We start from the raw sequence: 20959 nt of genomic DNA on the forward strand, positions 1-20959 counted from the left end.
AGGGTGTCCACAATGAGGAAATCAAAGAAAAACTGGGAATGAACTCTATAGATGCAGCAGTCAGGGCGAACAGGCTTAGATGGTGGGGTCATGTTACACGCATGGGAGAAGCAAGGTTACCCAAGAGACTCATAGTTTCAGCAGTAGAGGGTAGGAGGAGTCGGGGCAGACCAAGGAGAAGGTACCTGGATTCGGTTAAGAATGATTTTGAAGTAATAGGATTAACATCAGAACAGGCACCAATGTTAGCACTGAATAGGGGATCATGGAGGAATTTTATAAGGGGGGCTATGCTCCAGACTGAACGCTGAAAGGCATAATCAGTCTTAAATGATGACGATGATGATGATGATAAGTTGACGTCAGATGGAAAGGTGGTCGCGAACGCTACGGTTCGACAGATCGAGATGTTGTGACTGCAGTATACGGGCAGTGCTTCACAGGAAAGGCGGGAGGAAACGTTGCAGTGGGCTGTACCTGTGAGATGCACATGCCGATGGCGGAGGCGATGAGCATGATCCTGCGGCCGAGGCGGTCGGCGAGCAGCGGCGTGGTGCACGACGCTGCCAGCATTACGATGCCGACGATGATGAGCGAGACGCTGCTGTCGATGCTGCTGCCCGTCATCTTGAAGATGGCCTCGCCGAAGAACAGCATCGCGTTGATGCCGGACAGCTGCTGGAACGTCATCAGCCCCAGCGTCAGGTAGAGGGCGCGCACGTTGCCCCGCGTCGACACCAGGTCGCGGAAAGACGCCTCGTTCTTCTTCGCGTCTTCCACTGCCTCCTGGACACCCAAAACCAAACAGGGTGATACCAGAGGCGCCATGCTGCCAATTAGCCTGTCGCAAGAACCTTTGATACGACCGCGCCTCACGTACTTGGTTCTTTATTTCATCCGTCGTAAATAATCTCTACCTGCCCAATTAAGGGTAGGATAGAAAATTTAAAAAGGGAAATGGATAGGTTAAAATTGGATATAGTGGGAATTAGTGAGGTTCGGTGGCAGGAGGAACAAGACTTTTGGTCAGGTGAATACAGGATTATAAATACAAAATCAAATAGGGGTAATGCAGGAGTAGGTTTAATAATAAATAAAACAATAGGATTGCGGGTAAGCTACTACAAACAGCACAGCGAACGCATTGTTATGGCCAAGATAGACACGAAGCCCACGCCTACGACAGTAGTACAGGTCTATATGCCAACTGGCTCTGCAGATGACGAAGAAATTGAAGAAATGTCTGATGAAATAAAAGAAATTATTCAGATAGTGAAGGGAGACGAAAATTTAATAGTCATGGGTGACTGAAATTCGGTAGTAGGAAAAGGGAGAGAAGGAAACGTAGTAGGTGATATGGATTGGCGGTAAGAAATGAAAGAGGAAGCCGCCTGCACAGAGCACAACTTAATCATAGCTAACACTTGGTTCAAGAATCATAAAAGAAGGTTGTATACATGGAAGACGTCTGGAGATACTGACAGGTTTCAGATAGATTATATAATGGTAAGACAGAAATTTAGGAACCAGGTTTTAAATTGTAGGACATTTCCAGGGGCAGATGTGGACTCTGACCACAATCTGTTGGTTATGAACTGTAGACTAAAACTGAAGAAATTGCAAAAAGGTGGGAATTTAAGGAGATGGAACCTGGATAAACTGACTAAACCAGAGGTTGTACAGAGTTTCAGGGAGAGCATAAGGGAACAATTGACAGAAATGGGGGAAAGAAATACAGTAGAAGAAGAATGGCTAGCTTTGAGGGATGAAGTAGTGAAGGCAGCAGAGGATCAAGTAGGTAAAAAGACGAGGGCTAGTAGAAATCCTTGGGTGACAGAAAAAATATTGAATTTCATTGATGAAAGGAGAAAACATAAAAATGCAGTAAATGAAGCAGGCAAAAAGGAATACAAACGTCCCAAAAATGAGATCGACAGGAAGTGTAAAATGTCTATGCACGCATGGCTAGAGGATGTAGAGGCATATCTCACTGCGTGTAAGATAGATACTGCCTACAGGAAAATTAAAGAGACCTTTGGAGATAAGAGAACCACTTGTATGAATATCAAGAGCTCAGATGGAAACCCAGTTCTAAGCAAAGAAGGGAAAGCAGAAAGGTGGAAGGAGTATATAGAGAGTCTATATAGGGGCGATGTACGTGAGGACAATATTATGGAAATGGAAGACAATGTAGATGAAGATGAAATGGGAGATATGATACTGCGTGAAGAGTTTGACAGAGCACTGAAAGGCCCCGGGAGTAGACAACATTCCATTAGAACTACTGACAGCTTTGGGAGATCCAGTCCTGACAAAACTCTACCATCTGGTGAGCAAGATGTATGAGACAGGCGAAATACCCTCAGACTTCAAGAAGAATATAATAATTCCAATACCAAAGAAATCAGGCGTTGACAGATGTGAAAATTACCGAACTATCTGTTTAATAAGTCACAGCTGCAAAATACTAACGCGAATTCTTTACAGACGAATGGAAAAACTGGTAGAAGCCGACCTCAGGGAAGATCAGTTTGGATTCCGTAGAAATGTTCGAACATGTGGGGCAATACTGTCCTTACGACTTATCTTAGAAGATAGATTAAGGAAAGGCAAACCTACGTTTCTAGCATTTGTAGAGTTAGAGAAAGCCTTTGACAATGTTGACTGGAATATTCTCTTTCAAATTCTAAAGGTGGCAGGGGTAAAACACAGAGAGCGAAAGGCTATTTACAATTTGTACAGAAACCAGATGGCAGTTATAAGAGTCGAGGGACACGAAAGGGAAGCAGTGGTTGGGAAGGGAGTGAGACAGGGTTGTAGCCTCTCCCCAATAATATTCAATCTGTATATTGAGGAAGCAGTAAAGGAAACAAAAGAAAAATTCGGAGTAGGTATTAAAATCCATGGAGAAGAAATAAAAACGTTGAGGTTCGCCGATGACATTGTAATTCTGTCAGAGACAGCAAAGGACTTGGAAGAGCAGTTGAACGGAATGGACAGTGTTTTGAAAGGAGGATATAAGATGAACATCAACAAAACCAAAACGAGAATAATGGACTGTAGTCAAATTTAATCAGGTGATGCTGCGGGAGGTAGATTAGGAAATGAGACGCTTAAAGAAGTGGTAAAGGAATTTTGCTATTTGGGGAGCAAAATAACTGATGATGGTCGTAGTAGAGAGGATATAAAATGTAGACTGGCAATGGCAAGGAAAGCGTTTCTGAAGAAGAGAGATTTGTTAACATCGAGTATAGACTTAAGTGTCAGGAAGTCGTTTCTCAAAGTATTTGTATGGAGTGTAGCCATGTATGGAAGTGAAACATGGACGATAAATAGTTTAGACAAGAAGAGAATAGAAGCTTTCGAAATGTGGTGCTACAGATGAATGGTGAAGATTAGATGGGTAGATCACATAACTAATGAGGAGGTATTGAATAGAATTGGGGAGAAGAGGAGTTTGTGGCACTACTTGACAAGAAGAAGGGACCGGTTGGTAGGACATGTTCTGAGGCATGGAGGGATCACAAATTTAGCAATGGAGGGCAGCGTGGAGGGTAAAAACCGTAGAGGGAGACCAAGAGATGAATACACTAAGCAGAGTCAGAAGGATGTAGGTTGCAGTAAGTACTGGGAGATGAAGAGGCTTGCACAGGATAGAGTAGCGTGAAGAGCTGCATCAAACCACTCTCAGGACTGAAGACAACAACAACAACACATTTTACGCTTAATCTAATATAATGCAACGCGTTTCGAACATGTTCTGTTCATCTTCAGGCGTTTGTACATACGAGAGGGGACCCAAAAGGAACTGGACTCCGAGGACACTGCCACTCGTTGACATAGTGCAGGGTTCTCACGCTAGATGGTGTTAGTAGAGACCTTCATGAAACAGCTGCGCAGACGGCGTCAGTGTAGAGCAGGGGTCTCCAAACTCTTTAGTCCGTGGGCCACATTGACTCCTCCACGAAGTCATAAGGGCCAAGATCTACCTAGTGGGATTAAAGCACCTAGCACTCCACGACCACCGTAATGTAAGGCTAAAGGAAAGATGAAATCGCAAAAACCTAAGGTTGTGGGAATAGCTAGCACTGAAATGAACTATGATTTTTATTTAATTACATAATTTTGATTGATGGACGTACCTGACCGAAATTCTGGCGTATTTTAGTCTGGCGAATTTCACCGACAAAAAAGTATGTCACTGCACATTCTTCACGAAAGCGTCCTGCAAAGTTAACGAAATCTCAAAATCATTGTTAGCAACACTATTACTGCAAGACGTAACAGAGGTAGAGTATGTCAACGCATTGTTATTTCAAGCGGCCCAACAATAAGTTTAGTTATGCAGTCTTGTAGCGAGTAGCAGAGCCAATGTCGAGATGTATTGGTCGCGATAGGCCTCGAAACTCAGTTGTTGGCTGTATAGGTGCCACCTCAAATACTTGGCGGGCCGGATACCGGGGATGTTCGGCCAGCTAACGCGGGTCGGTTTCGGCCCGCGGGCCGTAGTTTGGAGACCCCTGGTATAGAGCTGAACGTGCAAGTGTGCTATGGTGTTTCTCTGACTGTTGGCGGGTTACCTCTGCGAAGTCGTTACGGCAACTTTAAAAGAATAAAGAATGTGTGTGTGAAATTTTGTTTCCTGCTTTAAAAAACTGCAACAGAGACACATTCAATGCTTCAAGAAACTTTCCAGGAGGACGCTATGAGCCGCACACAGGTTTTCGAGTGGTTTGGGCTCTTTAAACGTGGTGAGATGTGTGTTGAAGACCATGCTCGTTCTGGACGCCCTTCAACATCGCGAAATGAGGAGAACATTGAAAAGGTCCGCGAAAAGATCAACGAGGATCGTCGCCAAACGATCGACCAAATTTTAGCAGAGACAGGAATCAGTTGGAGCTCGTGCCAGCGGACTTTGAGTGAGGATTTGCACATGAGACGTGTTGCTGCTAAATTTGTTCCGCGCCTTCACACACAGGAGCAAAAAACCATCCGCATGAATGTGTGCCATGACTTTGAAACAGAGATTGCACTTGATCCAAACGTCTTGAACAAAGTCATTACAGGGGATGAGAGTTGGTGTTACGGGTATGAAAACGAGCAAGCGTCAAGCCAGTGGAGGACTCCCAACTCCCAGACCAAAAAAAGCAAGGCAAGTGAGGTCAAATGGTGAAGACGATGATCATTGTCTTTTTTGATGTTCGTGGAATTGTGCATCTGGAATTCGTACCCCCTGGCCGGACTGTTAACCAGCACTTTTACTTGGATGTTTTAAGGCGTCTGCGAGAGGATGTGAGGAGGAAACGCCCGGAACTTTGGCGATCAGGTGACTGGTTTCTGCGTCACGAAAACGCTCCAGCACACGCGGCCTTACGAGTGACCCACTATTTGACATCTCAGAGGTGGTCTGTCGTTACCCACGCTCCGTATTCGCCGCACCTAGTAGCCCCGTGAGACTTTTTCCTGTTTCCACGAGTGAAAAAAAAACGCTAAGAGGGGAGCGTTATGACGATGTGGAGGCGGTAAAACAGCTTCGCAAAGGGCACTGGACAATATCAAACTTGAAGAGTTCCAAACATGCTTCCAACAGTGGGAAAAGAGACTTGACAAGCGCATCGCATGTAATGGAGAGTATTTTGAAGGTGACTGAAGTAATTTTGAAAAAAGGTTCATTAATAAATTTTTTATGACAACAATCCGGTTTCTTTTGGGTCCCCCCTCGTACATACATAGGGAGAAATATTACTTAAAAATAAAAAGTCTTAAACTAGATTAATCTACAACTCTTTGTCCATTGTTTTTTACTGTAGCTGCTGGTGTGACATTCGGGGGAAAGGAGGGGGGCAGTGTATGGCTAGAAATCGAAATCTTCTTCTGTGTTGTCTTCTGCTAGTTTTCTTCTTTGTGGTTGACACTGTATAGCACAGCCTGTATGGGATGCAGATAGATTTGCATGAGTTATGTGTTACGAAAATTGTGTGAAAGGCTTTTATATGATTAAGGATAAAATAAAAACTGACTGGTAGCAGAAACATGAAATAAATAATTATCCCACACAGTCACGGTGCACAAACATAGCCATTATGGCTGAAAATAATTGTGTCAACATTTTTTGAGTAACAAAGTACTGCAGCAGTTACGTTCTTCAGATGTGTCACGAATGTGTTTCCATTTCCAACTTACCAGCTATGTGCTAGCAAATTGTTTTTTCTCTTTTAATTTCTTTATTTTGGCTTACGGTTACAAGGACCATACAGCCAACAATGACTATATAGTGCCAATGAAACATAGTAGCAAAAAATCAGGATAGCACAACATTACGAAGTTAGCATATAAGCACACTCTTACAGTGAAATAAAAGTGCAGGTAGACAAACACCAGACAGCCGACTGATGACAATGACATTAGAGCAGAATTTCAAACAGCACTATACAGCAACATTATGACAAACATACATATGCTCTTATGGAAAAGACAAAACATTAAAGGGCAAACACCGTTCATCATACAGTAAGTACAACAATAGATGTAGGACAGAACTGCAGATAGGATCACATAACAATGTGAGAATTGTAGCATACAGACGGACGAGCTTAAAATAAAAGAAAAACCCAAAATTACAAACACAATATAACCAGCGGCATTAGCAAATTGTCATCACAGTTCAATTAGCATTCGACAATCAGGCTGTTTAATTAGTAATGGAACTCACGTCCACCTGTCTTATTCGATTTTCGTGATCGTCCCCCCTGATCGGTACGACCAATGTCAAAGTCATCATTATTAGTATGTACTGTAACTAACTGGTAAAATATTAAATAACAACAGTACAAGTTTCATAAACTTCTTGGAATTTATTATTATTTATCAGTCACGGGTTTCTAGTTCTTACATAAAAGGTATCGAAACTGTAATTGCACTTTTCATTCACGTTAAGTCCACTACTATCGATCACTCTTCCAGTTACATAAAAGAATTCAACATAAAGAGACATTCTGTGTAAACCATTCGCTACATTGTTTTATCTATCTCCTGTTAACTAACTGTACTACATTCGTTGTAATAGCTTTAATGAGACCACATACCTCACAACTCATCAACGTCCACCTGACTCGACAGACTTCACACTGCCAATTCAAACAATGCTTATTACTTTCACTATTCGTGCTGCAGATCAAAGAGAACCAGTGCTGGAGAAAGGGTAAACGTCCTGAATAAGGTCAGTAGTATGCTTCAGTGCGCTTACAAAATACTGTGGGAGTCAACAAGTGAATGTGACGAAGTGACAACGGGGGAGGGGGGCGTGGGAAGGGTGTTGTGTTTTGGTTGATTTGGTTGACAGCAAGTCTTGTTAATTACGAATCAAACTGTCGCATCCTTGGAGATGATATTTGTCAAACAATACTGAACGTCCTATTACTTCATCTACGTTCTGTCTTGTCATAAACCTTCTCCCTTCCTCCATCCTATTTTTTTTCAGACCAAGGAAAAGTGCTAGTTGGAGACAAGATCGTTGAGTGTATGTAACAAATATACAACTTTTGTATAAACCTTTGAGCAGTGGTTGAGCCCGGACCAACAGGCAGGACCGGCACCATCGTACGAACTACACAAAGTCCGCTTAGAATCCTTAATTTTTTCCTTCAGGAAAGAAACCCTGGAACTTTCAACAAAACGGTTTTTCTGTCCCTGTACGTTGTTGTGCTATAAACGGTTATCCTTGAGACACGTGTGATTGTGCTATTACTGGTCAAAAGAAGATTTGGTCCGTCCTCGGGTATTCGTTAACTGAGTAGACTTCAGTACTACACTCCTGGAAATGGAAAAAAGAACACATTGACACCGGTGTGTCAGACCCACCATACTTGCTCCGGACACTGCGAGAGGGCTATACAAGCAATGATCACACGCACGGCACAGCGGACACACCAGGAACCGCGGTGTTGGCCGTCGAATGGCGCTAGCTGCGCAGCATTTGTGCACCGCCGCCGTCAGTGTCAGCCAGTTTGCCGTGGCATACGGAGCTCCATCGCAGTCTTTAACACTGGTAGCATGCCGCGACAGCGTGGACGTGAACCGTATGTACAGTTGACGGACTTTGAGCGAGGGCGTATAGTGGGCATGCGGGAGGCCGGGTGGACGTACCGCCGAATTGCTCAACACGTGGGGCGTGAGGTCTCCACAGTACATCGATGTTGTCGCCAGTGGTCGGCGGAAGGTGCACGTGCCCGTCGACCTGGGACCGGACCGCAGCGACGCACGGATGCACGCCAAGACCGTAGGATCCTACGCAGTGCCGTAGGGGACCGCACCGCCACTTCCCAGCAAATTAGGGACACTGTTGCTCCTGGGGTATCGGCGAGGACCATTCGCAACCGTCTCCATGAAGCTGGGCTACGGTCCCGCACACCGTTAGGCCGTCTTCCGCTCACGCCCCAACATCGTGCAGCCCGCCTCCAGTGGTGTCGCGACAGGCGTGAATGGAGGGACGAATGGAGACGTGTCGTCTTCAGCGATGAGAGTCGCTTCTGCCTTGGTGCCAATGATGGTCGTATGCGTGTTTGGCGCCGTGCAGGTGAGCGCCACAATCAGGACTGCATACGACCGAGGCACACAGGGCCAACACCCGGAATCATGGTGTGGGGAGCGATCTCCTACACTGGCCGTACACCACTGGTGATCGTCGAGGGGACACTGAATAGTCCACGGTACATCCAAACCGTCATCGAACCCATCGTTCTACCATTCCTAGACCGGCAAGGGAACTTGCTGTTCCAACAGGACAATGCAAGTCCGCATGTATCCCGTGCCACCCAACGTGCTCTAGAAGGTGTAAGTCAACTACCCTGGCCAGCAAGATCTCCGGATCTGTCCCCCATTGAGCATGTTTGGGACTGGATGAAGCGTCGTCTCACACGGTCTGCACGTCCAGCACGAACGCTGGTCCAACTGAGGCGCCAGGTGGAAATGGCATGGCAAGCCGTTCCACAGGACTACATCCAGCATCTCTACGATCGTCTCCATGGGAGAATAGCAGCCTGCATTGCTGCGAAAGGTGGATATACACTGTACTAGTGCCGACATTGTGCATGCTCTGTTGCCTGTGTCTATGTGCCTGTGGTTCTGTCAGTGTGATCATGTGATGTATCTGACCCCAGGAATGTGTCAATAAAGTTTCCCCTTCCTGGGACAATGAATTCACGGTGTTCTTATTTCAATTTCCAGGAGTGTATTTTGCGCATAGTACAGGATGTCCCAAAAAGAATGACTCTATTCTAACTTGTAATAATATTGAAACAAATTTAACTAGGTTCAAATGGCTCTGAGCACTATGGGACTCAACTGCTGAGGTCATTAGTCCCCTAGAACTTAGAACTAGTTAAACCTAACTAACCTAAGGACATCACAAACATCCATGCCCAAGGCAGGATTCGAACCTGCGACCGTAGCGGTCTTGCGGTTCCAGACTGCAGCGCCTTTAACCGCACGGCCAAATTTAACTAGGTAACTGAAACAGCGCTAGATGTAATCGGCATCGTCTAGAGTTTCAGAAAAAATCCGCTAGATGTCGCTATGAGCACTGACCTGGAGTGTGTAGTCAGTCTCGCGCAATATGGTGTCCGCGCGACAGAAGGCGTATTGTGTCATTGAATTTAATCGTACTCAATCAGTGATAGCAGTTCATATTCGTTTTCTTGCTAAACCACCATCACCAAAGAACGTTAGACGGTGGTATAAACTGTGGTGTCACCGCCAGACACCACACTTGCTAGGTGGTAGCTTTTAAATCGGCCGCGGTCCGCTAGTATACGTCGGACCCGCGTGTCGCCACTATCAGTGAATCCAGACCGAGCGCCGCCACACGGCAGGTCTATAGAGACGTACTGGCACTCGCCGCAGTTGTACAGCCGACTTTGCAAGGAACGGTTCACTGACAACTACGCTCTCATTTGCCGAGACGATAGTTAGCATAGCCTTCAGCTAAGTCAATTGCTACGACCTAGCAAGGCGCCATTTATCCTTTGCTATGTATCTAATGAAGCATGTACAGTAACAAGACCAATGTTCACCAATTGTGGATTAAAGTTACGTATTCCAGCCGCTACGTACTTTTCTTTATAGTATTCATTACGTATCCTGTTTCAGACCTCACGCCATCCTGCGTGAGCTTATAGCGTGCATTTCGGCTTCCTCAAACAACACGGTGTTGGCACTTCTGCCGACACTTCATAAACAGCTTGAAGAAACAGGGTTCCTCTGTAAAGGCAAATGTCCTGGCCGGCCACGCGTTCCTGAACAAACAGTGGAACAAATCCGACGAGCATTTGAGCGGAGCCTCCCCAAGTCTCAGCGTCGTGCTAGCCGAGAACTTACATTACCGCGCCTGATAGTGTGGCGTGTGTTACGGCGTCGTTTAGCCCTCAAACCGTACCGATTACAACTGGTATAAGCTCTTAGAGATAGTGACAAAGTGAAGCGAGTGGACTTTAGCAATGCTGTTCTAGAGGTCAAGGAAGATGACACTTTTATGTCACGGTTGATATTCAGCGATGAGACAACTATCCACATTAGCGGTAAGGTTCACCGTCATTATGTGCGTGTATAGGGGCTATAATATCCTCATGAAACAATTGAACACGAACGTTATTCACCAAAAGTGAATGTTTTTTGTGCTGTTTCGCAAAGCAAGGTTTATGGACCGCACTTTTTTGAGGAAGAAACTATAACAGGACAATCATATCTTGCAATGCTACGGAATTGGATGTTCCCACAACTTGGCTCTGACAATTTCATCTATCAGCAAGATGGAGCACCACTGCACTGGCACAACAACATGTGCAGTTTCCTCAATACCAACGTGCCTCAACGTTGCATAGGGCGTACAAGACCGCGAGACCAGGCTTTACACCTTGGCTTCCTAGGTCCCCTGACTTAAAACCAAATGATTTCTTCCTGTGGGGATATGTTAAACAATGTGTTTACCTTCCTCCCGTACCTCGTGACATTGATGAACTGAAAACCAGAATATCAGTTGCTGTAGCTTCAGCGACCGAAGACACTATACGCTCAGTTTGGGATGAATTCGGCTATCGGCTAGATGTCGTCCGTGCAGCCAATAGAGGATATTTTGAACATTTCTGATGGATTTTTATAAATGTCTGTCTTTTCTGAGTAATTTAGTATGCAACTTGTTGGTGTTAAGCCCTTCTTCGTAATACATAATTCTATGTCAAATCGGGTCGTTCTTTTTGGGACACCCTGTATGTCGCTACGTTTAAGGTTCATAAGGCCTACTCTTCCATATCGTGCTCCTGTTTAACCTAAGTCCACACACCTTTGCAGGCATGGGCTTTTTTTCGAAATTAAAAAGAAATTACTTCCAAAATGGAGGATCTATAAAACTGGGTCCATATTTACGATTTTTAATATTAATTGTTTCTTTGTTTCTCTTTGGAGAACATCATAGCACTGACTTCCTAAAGCAGCTTCATACACTATCGTATACACCTATGGTTAAATGTTTTGCTAAGAGATATATGTTTGTGCGTTTAATTCCGTTAGACGAGATCATAAAAAAAAAAAACAGCTACGGCTCTGGGATATGAGGTCCGCTTATGTGTTGCTCTGTTCCTCTTTCCTTGCAGCCGTCTTTTTATGATCTTACTTCAGTGCGAAATATCGATCTTGGAATTTTAGATGCTGCTGTGGTGAAACTATATTTTTCGGGCTAAATCTTGTTAGCAGACTGTTAGAATGGTCTGTAGGAAGCTTCGAAAGGATAAACAAAGACAATGGTTGCGCCTCTTTCGTTTAATCTACGAATTAGTTTCCAATCGTCCCAGATCCAGCGCTTCTTACGGAAAATATATGAACTAAATTAGATTTGACGGGCTATTATTTGTAAAAATGCCCTTTTTTTGCTGTGAGTCGTTACGCGGCGCACTTCGCACAGTGTTCCTCAAAATCGGTAGTGACGTCCGTGTGACGGTTACAAATTGTTCAAATGGCTCTGAGCACTATGAGACTTATCATCTGAGGCCATCAGTCCCCTGGAACTTAGAGCCGCTTAAACCTAACTAACCTAAGGACATCACACACATCTATGCCCGATGCAGGATTCGAACCTGCGACCGTAGCAGTAGCGCGGTTCCGGACTGAAGCGCCTAGAACCGCTCGGTCACAGCCGCCGGTTTGTGACGGTTACGTTGTGACCAAAGAGCACACCTTAAGCTGCTACCAATGGAACGTGCAACAATGACTTTCACAACCAACATTGTTCCACATATTCGTCACTCCTTTAGGAATACATCACAATTTGCAAAGTGGTGATTAGATTGGGATCTGAAAGCACAGCTTAAATTTATTTGCACAGTCCGCTCTGTATCATGCGTATATCTTTTAATCGCTTCCGGGAGCCTGCTAAAGTTTTCGTACCTTTCTTATATATATATATAGACAGATTTACCTATTATTTACTTAGCTTCTAACACATTTTGTCGCTCGTTCGTCACACAGAAATTCAAAAACACGTAACACATTATTCACACCGTTTTCGTTAAATCATAACATAGTACTATGTACCAAAGAGTACAGACAACGTTGCTCCATTTTTGTGGATTACATTTATATTCACATTAGAATGTCACTTGAAGTTGCTGTCAGTAACAGCAACAACTGTTTAAAATAACGATTATGATTTGCAATCTATTTTAATACTACTATGTTTCAACAATATTTTAGGTTTTTCCTCTGTGGTTATAAATGTGTATTTTACCAAACGGTGTGAATGGTGTATTGCGTGTATTGAATTTCAGTATGCGCAAGGCCTATAGGTGGGTATACAATAGATAATGATTCATAACACCGACATCTAAAATTCCAAGATTTTTTTTTTTTGTGTTTTCAGATTGCGGTAAGAGACACATAGAGGAAAAGAGACATCATATCCAGTGCTAATGCAAACTCTTGCTAATGGGAATAAAACCTTCTGATACGCACGAAAAAACGTAACTAATGCTGTACTGCATGTAAGACATAGTTGCTACCTTTTGCTGGTTGTCTGCGACGTACCGTAAACATCTGTCAGTTTAGTACTTACAGCCCCTTACAGATACAGTACATGAGATTTGCAGCTGAATTTCACCTCATAGTAGGATCTGAGAATCGAATTTTCAACGATTTTAAAGAAGGTTGTACTTAAAACTAACAGTAAAGCTGACCAACAAAACAATGGTTGGAAGCAAAGCAAAGATTTCGACATCTGACTACAAAACTGAAAAATACAAATAATAAAACTTAATAAATTGTAATATTAGGGATCTTAATTACGGAAGGCAACAAATGCAATCATAAAAGAATTACAACAACAAAAAATGCTTAAAAAGAAGAGAATTATTAGCGAACAAATCTTTTAGTATAGAAAAACAGACAGTTTGTCAAACGCTCATTTCGAGTGTGCCTCTATTTGCCTACATGTGCTGGATTGTAGCTTTGGAGAAGAATAACGAGGACCATTCATACAGAAAGAAAATCCTGTGAATATATTTTATAACAAATCGGCGAGCAAATAAACCTCATAGCAAATATTCTAAAAGGAAAAATAATTTTCTGGAACAGATATTTAGTCACACCAAATTTTAAAAATATGTTGGAGGAGGGAAAGATAGGATTAGATAAAGTTTACTTTTTTAATTTGGGAAACTGTTTTACTGTAACCTCTAAAATAAAGAGAAAGGAAAAAGTAATGACTTTTTAATACACGGCTGGGTAATAAATGCGTAAACCTGAAGTTGACGAGAGGTCTATCACATGTATCTGCATTGAAATCCTAGGTCCCAACTGACTTAACTTTTGCCATGCTTTGCGGCAACTGCACTTCGAAACTACAAATAAGCTTACAAACAGAAGCGAGAAACCGAAGTTTATAATATGCTGGCATTGTACTACTTGTAGGTTTCTGTTCAACGAGTATGGCTAGGAGTCTGGAAGTTTCGAATGATATCTGTGCAGTCCACTGCAGCGCTAATATCTAAACTGACAGCAAACTGCGGACGAAATAAGTCGCTTTTACTGTTGTTATGAAATCAAACCAGTTCAATCAGATGCATTTGGATTCTTCACGTTTTAGCGTCAAGAGATTCGAAAGAGAAGCAAGCACGCCGAAAGCATTTGAATGTACGGTGGCGTAATTTTGTGCGGTAGAAAAGGAATCGAAGTGCCTCCAAATGATATTTGGCCTTCTACTGACCATCATATATCTCGAGGTCATCCGCTTGCGCAACCGAAACGTAAACAAAAACAGCCAACGCCCTCCAGACTAATGTATTTAGCGATAAAGGCGACGTCGCGTATGAAGAAACATATGAAACAAACGCAAATAGCGGCGTACATAATACGCTATACACAGACATTACCAGTTGCGCTCATTAACTTTTGGGTAATTGTAGACGCTACGTGGCGCGATTTCTCGATAAATAGAGGGAACGTAGCCCACGTCTCGTTATGAAACCGCTCATGCCTCTATTTGCATTGTTCAAAAAAATGTTCAAATGTGTGTGAAATCTTATGGGACTTAACTGCTAAGGTCATCAGTCCCTAAGCTTACACACTACTTAACGTAAATTATCCTAAGGACAAACACACACACCCAAGCCCGAGGGAGGACTCAGACCTCCACCGGGATCAGCTGCAGAGTCCATGATTGCAGCGCCGCAGACCGCTCGGCTAATCCCGCGCGGCTCTATTTGTATTAAAGTACTTTACTATATATTCATTCCTTCACGGTGGCTTGGGAACAGGAAGTTAATGCAATATTATTCGTGATTTGAACTCTATCGTCTCACTTTCCGCAACCAACAGGCTGACAGCTATGTTGGCCGGTATCAACACCTCGAACGGTTGGACCGAATGCATTCACAGAATACTTGCAAGCCGGCCGTTGTGGCCGAGCGGTTCTAGGCACTTCAGTCCGGAACCACGCTGCTGCTACGGTCGCAGGTTCGAATCCTGCCTCCGGCATGGATGTTTGATGTCCTTAGTTAGTTAGGTTTAAGTATTTCTAAGTCTAGTGGACTGATGACCTCAGATGTTAAGTCCTACAGTGCTCAGAGCCATTTGAACCAATACTTGCAATGCTTCTACCGGTGTATTTTCCAAATGATGCACCTAATCTTACGAGAACTACTGGACCCGCAAGGTTGCCGAGAATTAACTATTAGACTGCAGACTGCACTGCGGAATTAGAGCCCTAACATGAATGGTCTGTATACTAAACGGATGAAGTGGCCATCTGGTCCTAATTGGAGGCTACCTATCTAACAGCTATCATGGGCAACAAAACTTTTTTATTTTCAGTGTTTCACATCCAACGACGTAACATCAAAAAATAATTAATGTAGAGTAATGAAATTTCGGGAATACATTTGTCTAGGTATCATACGAGGGTCACTCCAAAAGAAATGCACACTGTTTTTGTAAAAACACAGTTTTCATTCTGCATATGTGAAAGTTTTACAGTGTGTAAATACATCCTTCCCGTTTGTTTTCAAACTTAGTTCAACCTGTGGCGCCATCACAGCATGTCTTCAAGATGGCTGCTACACTTGGCTTTCATCAGAAGCAATGTGCTGTCGTAGAATTCCTGTGCTGTGAAAACGAGTCAGTGGGAAACATCCACAGGAGGTTGAAAAAGGTGTGTGGAGATGCTGCTGTCGATCGCAGTACAGTTAGTCGGTGGGCAAGCAGGTTACGTGATGAAAGCGGGCACGGCAATATTGAGGTTTGTTCTCGCAGCGGCAGGCCTCGTACTGCACACACTCCAGACAATGTACAGAGAGTTAACGAATTGGTGGCTGCTGACAGACGCATCGCAATGAACCAATTGTCACGCTACGTTGGGATAGGGGAAGGAAGTGTTTGCAGAATACTGAAAGTGCTGGCGTTAAAAAAGTTTTGTGCCAGGTGGGTTCCCAGGATGTTAACAGTGGATCACAAAGAAACAAGAAAAACGGTATGCAGCGATCTTTTGGGACAGTACGAGAATGGTGGAGATGAATTTCTTGGAAGAATTGTGACAGGTGATGAAACATGGTTCCATCATTTTTCACCAGGGACGAAGAGGCAATTAATGGAGTGGCATCATGCAAATTCACCCAAGAAAAAAAAAATTGAAAACCACATCTTCTGCTGGAAAAGTTATGGCTACGGTGTTTTTCGATTCCCAAGAACTCTTGCTTGTGTACATCAAGCCAAGTGGAACCACCATAAATTATGATGCATATGTGACGACACTGAAGAAACTTCAAGCTCGACTGAGTCGTGTTCGAGCACAGCGGCAAAAGCAGGATGTTTTGCTGTTGCACGAGAATGCACGGCCACATGTCAGTCGAAAAACCATGGAAGCGATCAAAAACTCGGATGGACAACATTGAAACACCCGCCTTACAGTCCTGACCTGGCTCCATGTGACTATCATCTCTTTGGGAAACTGAGAGACTCTCTTCGTGGAACAACGTTTGAAGATGATGACTCCCTTGTGCACGCTGCCAAACAGTGACGCCAACAGGTTAGTCCAGAATTTTACCGTGCTGGTATACAGGCGCTGGTTCCAAGATGGCGCAAGGGAGTTGAGAGGGATGGAAATTATGTGGAGAAATGAAAATATTATTCCTAAAGGATGTATCTACACACTGTAAAACTTTCAAACATGTGGAATAGAAGATGGATTTAAAAAAAAAAGTAGTGTGCATTTCTTCTGGAGTGACCCTCGTATTTAAGTGATTAACATTGAAAGACTACAGGTTAACGTAATCGCGAGATAAGGCGTTGCGAATGTGAACTGTTATATTATTAAGCGATGTAACCGCCTGAATGATATCGTTATACTGAAGGAAGTCATTCACAAGATGTGCACTATGGCCGGGCGAATTGTCGTCCATGAAGACGAATGAATGCCTTACCAATATCCTGCCAATATGGTTGCACTATCGGTCGAAGGATGGCATTCACCCATCGTACTGCCTTTACGGCGCCTTCCATGACCACCAGCGGAGTACATCGGCTCCACTTTACGCCAGCCCAAAACAGCAGGCAACCTCAATCTTGCCGCACTCGCTGGACAGTGTGTCTAAGGCGTTCAGCCTGACCGGATTGCCTCCAAACACGTCTCCGACGATTGTCTGGTTGAAGGCATATGCGACACTCATCGGTGAAGAGAGCTTGATGCCAGGCCTGAGTGGTCCATTCGGCATGTTGTTGGGACATCTGTACCGTGCTGCATGGTGTCGTCGTTACAAAGATGGACCTCGCCATGGACGTCGGGAGTGAAATTGCGCATCATGTAGCATATTGCCCACAGTTTGAGTCGTAACACGACGTCCTGTGGCTGCACGAAGATCATTATTCAACTTGTCAGGGTTCCTCCGAGCCATAATCCGTAGGTGGTAGCCCTTGAGCGGCCTGAGCGAGGCATGTCATCGATATTTCCTGTCTCTCTGTACCTCCTCCATGTCTGAACAACATCGCTTTCGTTCAGTCTGAGACGCCTGGACATTTCCCTTGTTGAGAGTCCTTCCTGGCACAAAGTAACAATGCCGACACGATCGAACCACGGTACTGACCGTCTAGGCATGGTTGAGCTATAGACAACACGAGCCGTGTACCTCCTTCCTGGTGGAATGATTGTAACTGATCGGCTGTCGGACCCCCTCCGTCTAAAATGCGCTGTTTACATCTTTGGGATGGTTTAGTGACATCTATGAACAGTCAAAGGGACTGTGTCTGTGACACAATATACACAGTCAACGCCTATCTTCAGGATTTCTGGGAACCTGGGTGATGCAAAACCTTTTTTTTTATATGTGCTTTATCATGTACTGAGGCAGCGTGATTCACGTCGTGCAAATTACACGTACTATATTCACCCAACATTTGAAAATGAGTGTACTTACCAATTTCCAACAAACTTTATACATAATTTCAAACCATTTCGAAACTTTTCCCGCTGACTCCCCTCACAAAATCATGGAAGGAAAAAAGTTTGTCCTCTACTGCATTTTGGTCATTCATGTAGTAAAACTTCGCCAGACATGGCGTTTTAATTTACTACTTCTTTACTATTATATCTGTTCGCAACACATTTTTCAAGCAGTATCTACTTGTACCACTAAAAGTACCTGCAAAATTATGTCACTGTACGACACATATATCAGTATATATGAAGTCATAAACATTGAGATGTGCGAAACACTAGCTTTTCTTACAAAAAAAATTGAAGCGAGACTTACTGAGGTTATGCTCGTCCAGTGTATAATTACTATTGGTGAGTGGGAGGGGGCCAGTTACTGGTTCACTAAGAATAGAAATTAAAGTGAAACTGTAGGTTATAAGATCACTGATGAATGTTTTGAGAGTCTGAACCTGTTTCCTTTTTCATGTTAGAAATGGATGGGGCTACATCATCCGCCGATAGAAGCAGTACAATCACGTTGCAATGATATTCAATATGCATCTGGAATACGGTGAGTTTTATTGATGCTGTCTGAGATGAAGATGTCATTTGGAAGAGTTCTATGGAGAAGGGGACATCACATTCCCTTTAACACTAATGCCACACAATAGTATACACAATGAAAAAATTTCACCCAGCGTAATTTGCAACAGTACGAACACTACGTCAAGGAAACGACGCTAACTTATAGAATGCTTTGCTTCTGTACATTAGTAGTGGCATTCTAGTATCCTGTAGATAGAGGAAAAAATTCAGTAACAGCAGCAGTTATTATCAGTACAATAGCGGGAAACCTAAAAAATCTCAGTACCCGTAAGTTGTGGTTTCTGGAGATCGTATAATAAAATAGCTTGTGAAGTTCTGATAAGAGCACAGCACACTTTTTTTAAGATCATGCATTAACTGCAGAATCCTTATGTTTTGAGTGTGAGTGTACAACTGTCAGATAAAAAGTACACTGGTGTCCAAAATCAAAGCAACAAACCAAAATTTTGCAAGGTAGCCTTTACTTTGCCACACAACAGTATAATCAAGTGATAGTGAAGTAGAAACGCCTTAACAGGATTTGTCGACCTTGAAAAAGAGTTAAACAATGTGTAATAATAAGTCGTGAGGCGTTCGTGGCCGTTGTCATTGAAATTAAAATCTTCTGACTTGTTAGGCCGCGTCATATTTCTTCTAAACGATCGACGTTTCGAACCCTCTGCTGGGATCTTGTGGTGTCCATTGTAGTTGAGCACTCTATGGTGGACACCACAAGATCCTGAAGAAGATCCCAGCAGAGCGGTCGAAACGTCGATCGTTTAGCAGAAATATGACGCGACCTAATAACCCATAAGATTTTAACTTCCATGTTTAACACTCTAAGATGTTCGGAATTCTAAAAAATTAGGTGGAAGATACAGAGAAAGACGAGTAATAAACAATATTTATAAGAGCCAAGAAGGAACAACAACAATGGAAGACTGCTACGATCACAGGTTCGAATCCTGCCTCCGGCGTGAATGTGTGTGATGTCCTCAATGTCCCATAGTGCTTAGAGGCATTTGAACCATTTAAACAATGGAAGACAAAGAAGGAAGTGTTCGCATTAAGAATAGCGAAGACGGGGATGCAGCCGTAGTCCCGTATTGTTCAACCTGTTCATCGAAGAAGCAATGACGGGAAAAAAGGTATGATAGGAGTCGAATAAAAATGCGGAGTGAAAGAAAATTAATAATAAGATTCGCTGATGACATTGCTATCTGCAGTGCGGCGAGAAAGAATTATAGGAGACACTGGAGGAAATGAACAGTCTACTGAGCAAAGAATATGGACTGGGAGTAAACTGAAGAAAGACGAAACGGATGAGACACAGTAGAAATGAGTTTAGCCACAAAATTAACACCAAAACTGGGGACCACGAAGTAGAAGAAGTGAAGGAGTTCTGCTTGCTTCGAAGCAAAATATTGTGTGATGGAAGAAGGAAAAGTAGAACGTAAAAAAGAAACAGAGTATCACAGGTGAAAAGGTGATTCCCGGCCAAAAGAAGTCTGTTAGTATCAAACATTGAACTCAATTTGAGGAAGAAATTTACGTCTGTAGAACAGCATTGTATGAAAGGGAATCATGGACAGTGAAGAAGATGAGAGGAAAACAATCAAAGAATTTGTGATGTGGTGCTATGGAGGAATGTTGAAAACTAGATGAACTGATGAGATAAGAAATGAGGAAGTTTCCTGCAGAATCAGTGAAGACAGAAACATGTGAAACACACTGACAGGAAGAAGGGACAGGGTGACAGGACATGCATTAAGCCATGGTAGAGTCCACGCAAGATACGGTGGCCAATGCGAAGTGACCAGTTTTCGTCCAAAGCGCCGGGCGAGTTCATTCGTTTGTTTGGAAGGGGAGGCTGACAGTGTTTGCCACCTTTCGGGCAGTCGGAGATGACAGAATCGAGGCGCACATCCAGCAATCATCCTCAAAAGGTTTCACAGAAACTATTGGGTAAAAAAATTCGTATTTGCTTTACTTGTAACTTTATATGTCAAGTTCGTGATGGTGTGCCCATCACTTCCTTAACGAACGGTCATAGTTATTGTGATATTTACGTGGAAGTAGGACATTGCGCGAAATTCGAAATAATTTGCAATGAAAAACAGAGGTCACTGTGCTTTTGCGTTTGCTGTATATTACATAACATGTGGCTAGGTATGAAATTTAGCTAACATACGGTACTGAATTTTTCTTTAGCCTTGGGTAAAGGTTTCTCTCTGTCGCCGATCTCGAAAAATGTGATCTGACGTAGTGCCATCATTTGCGATCGCGCCGCTCCAGTGGCAAGGCCAGAGTGAAATATTCACAGCATTCCTCATATTTCATAAACGGTTTGAGATATCACAATGAAATTTTGGCAGATGATAGCAAGCAAGAAGGAGAGTGAAACTTCCTGACAGATTAAACCTATGT

The 20959-nt window shown here is 43.4% G+C and overlaps 1 protein-coding gene across 1 annotated transcript in view; it reads right to left on the bottom strand.

The window, feature by feature from the left end:
* LOC126474208 (facilitated trehalose transporter Tret1-like) overlaps nucleotides 1-20959 on the bottom strand; it is a 75007-nt gene that overhangs the window by 39238 nt on the left and 14810 nt on the right. Inside the window, exon 3 of the mRNA XM_050101672.1 lies at nucleotides 478-786. Within this exon, the coding sequence (XP_049957629.1) occupies nucleotides 478-786 (309 nt within the window). The remainder of the gene's footprint in view (nucleotides 1-477; nucleotides 787-20959) is intronic.

This window comes from Schistocerca serialis, chromosome 4 (assembly GCF_023864345.2).
Source record: "Schistocerca serialis cubense isolate TAMUIC-IGC-003099 chromosome 4, iqSchSeri2.2, whole genome shotgun sequence".
Classification (NCBI taxonomy): Eukaryota; Metazoa; Arthropoda; class Insecta; order Orthoptera; family Acrididae; genus Schistocerca; species Schistocerca serialis.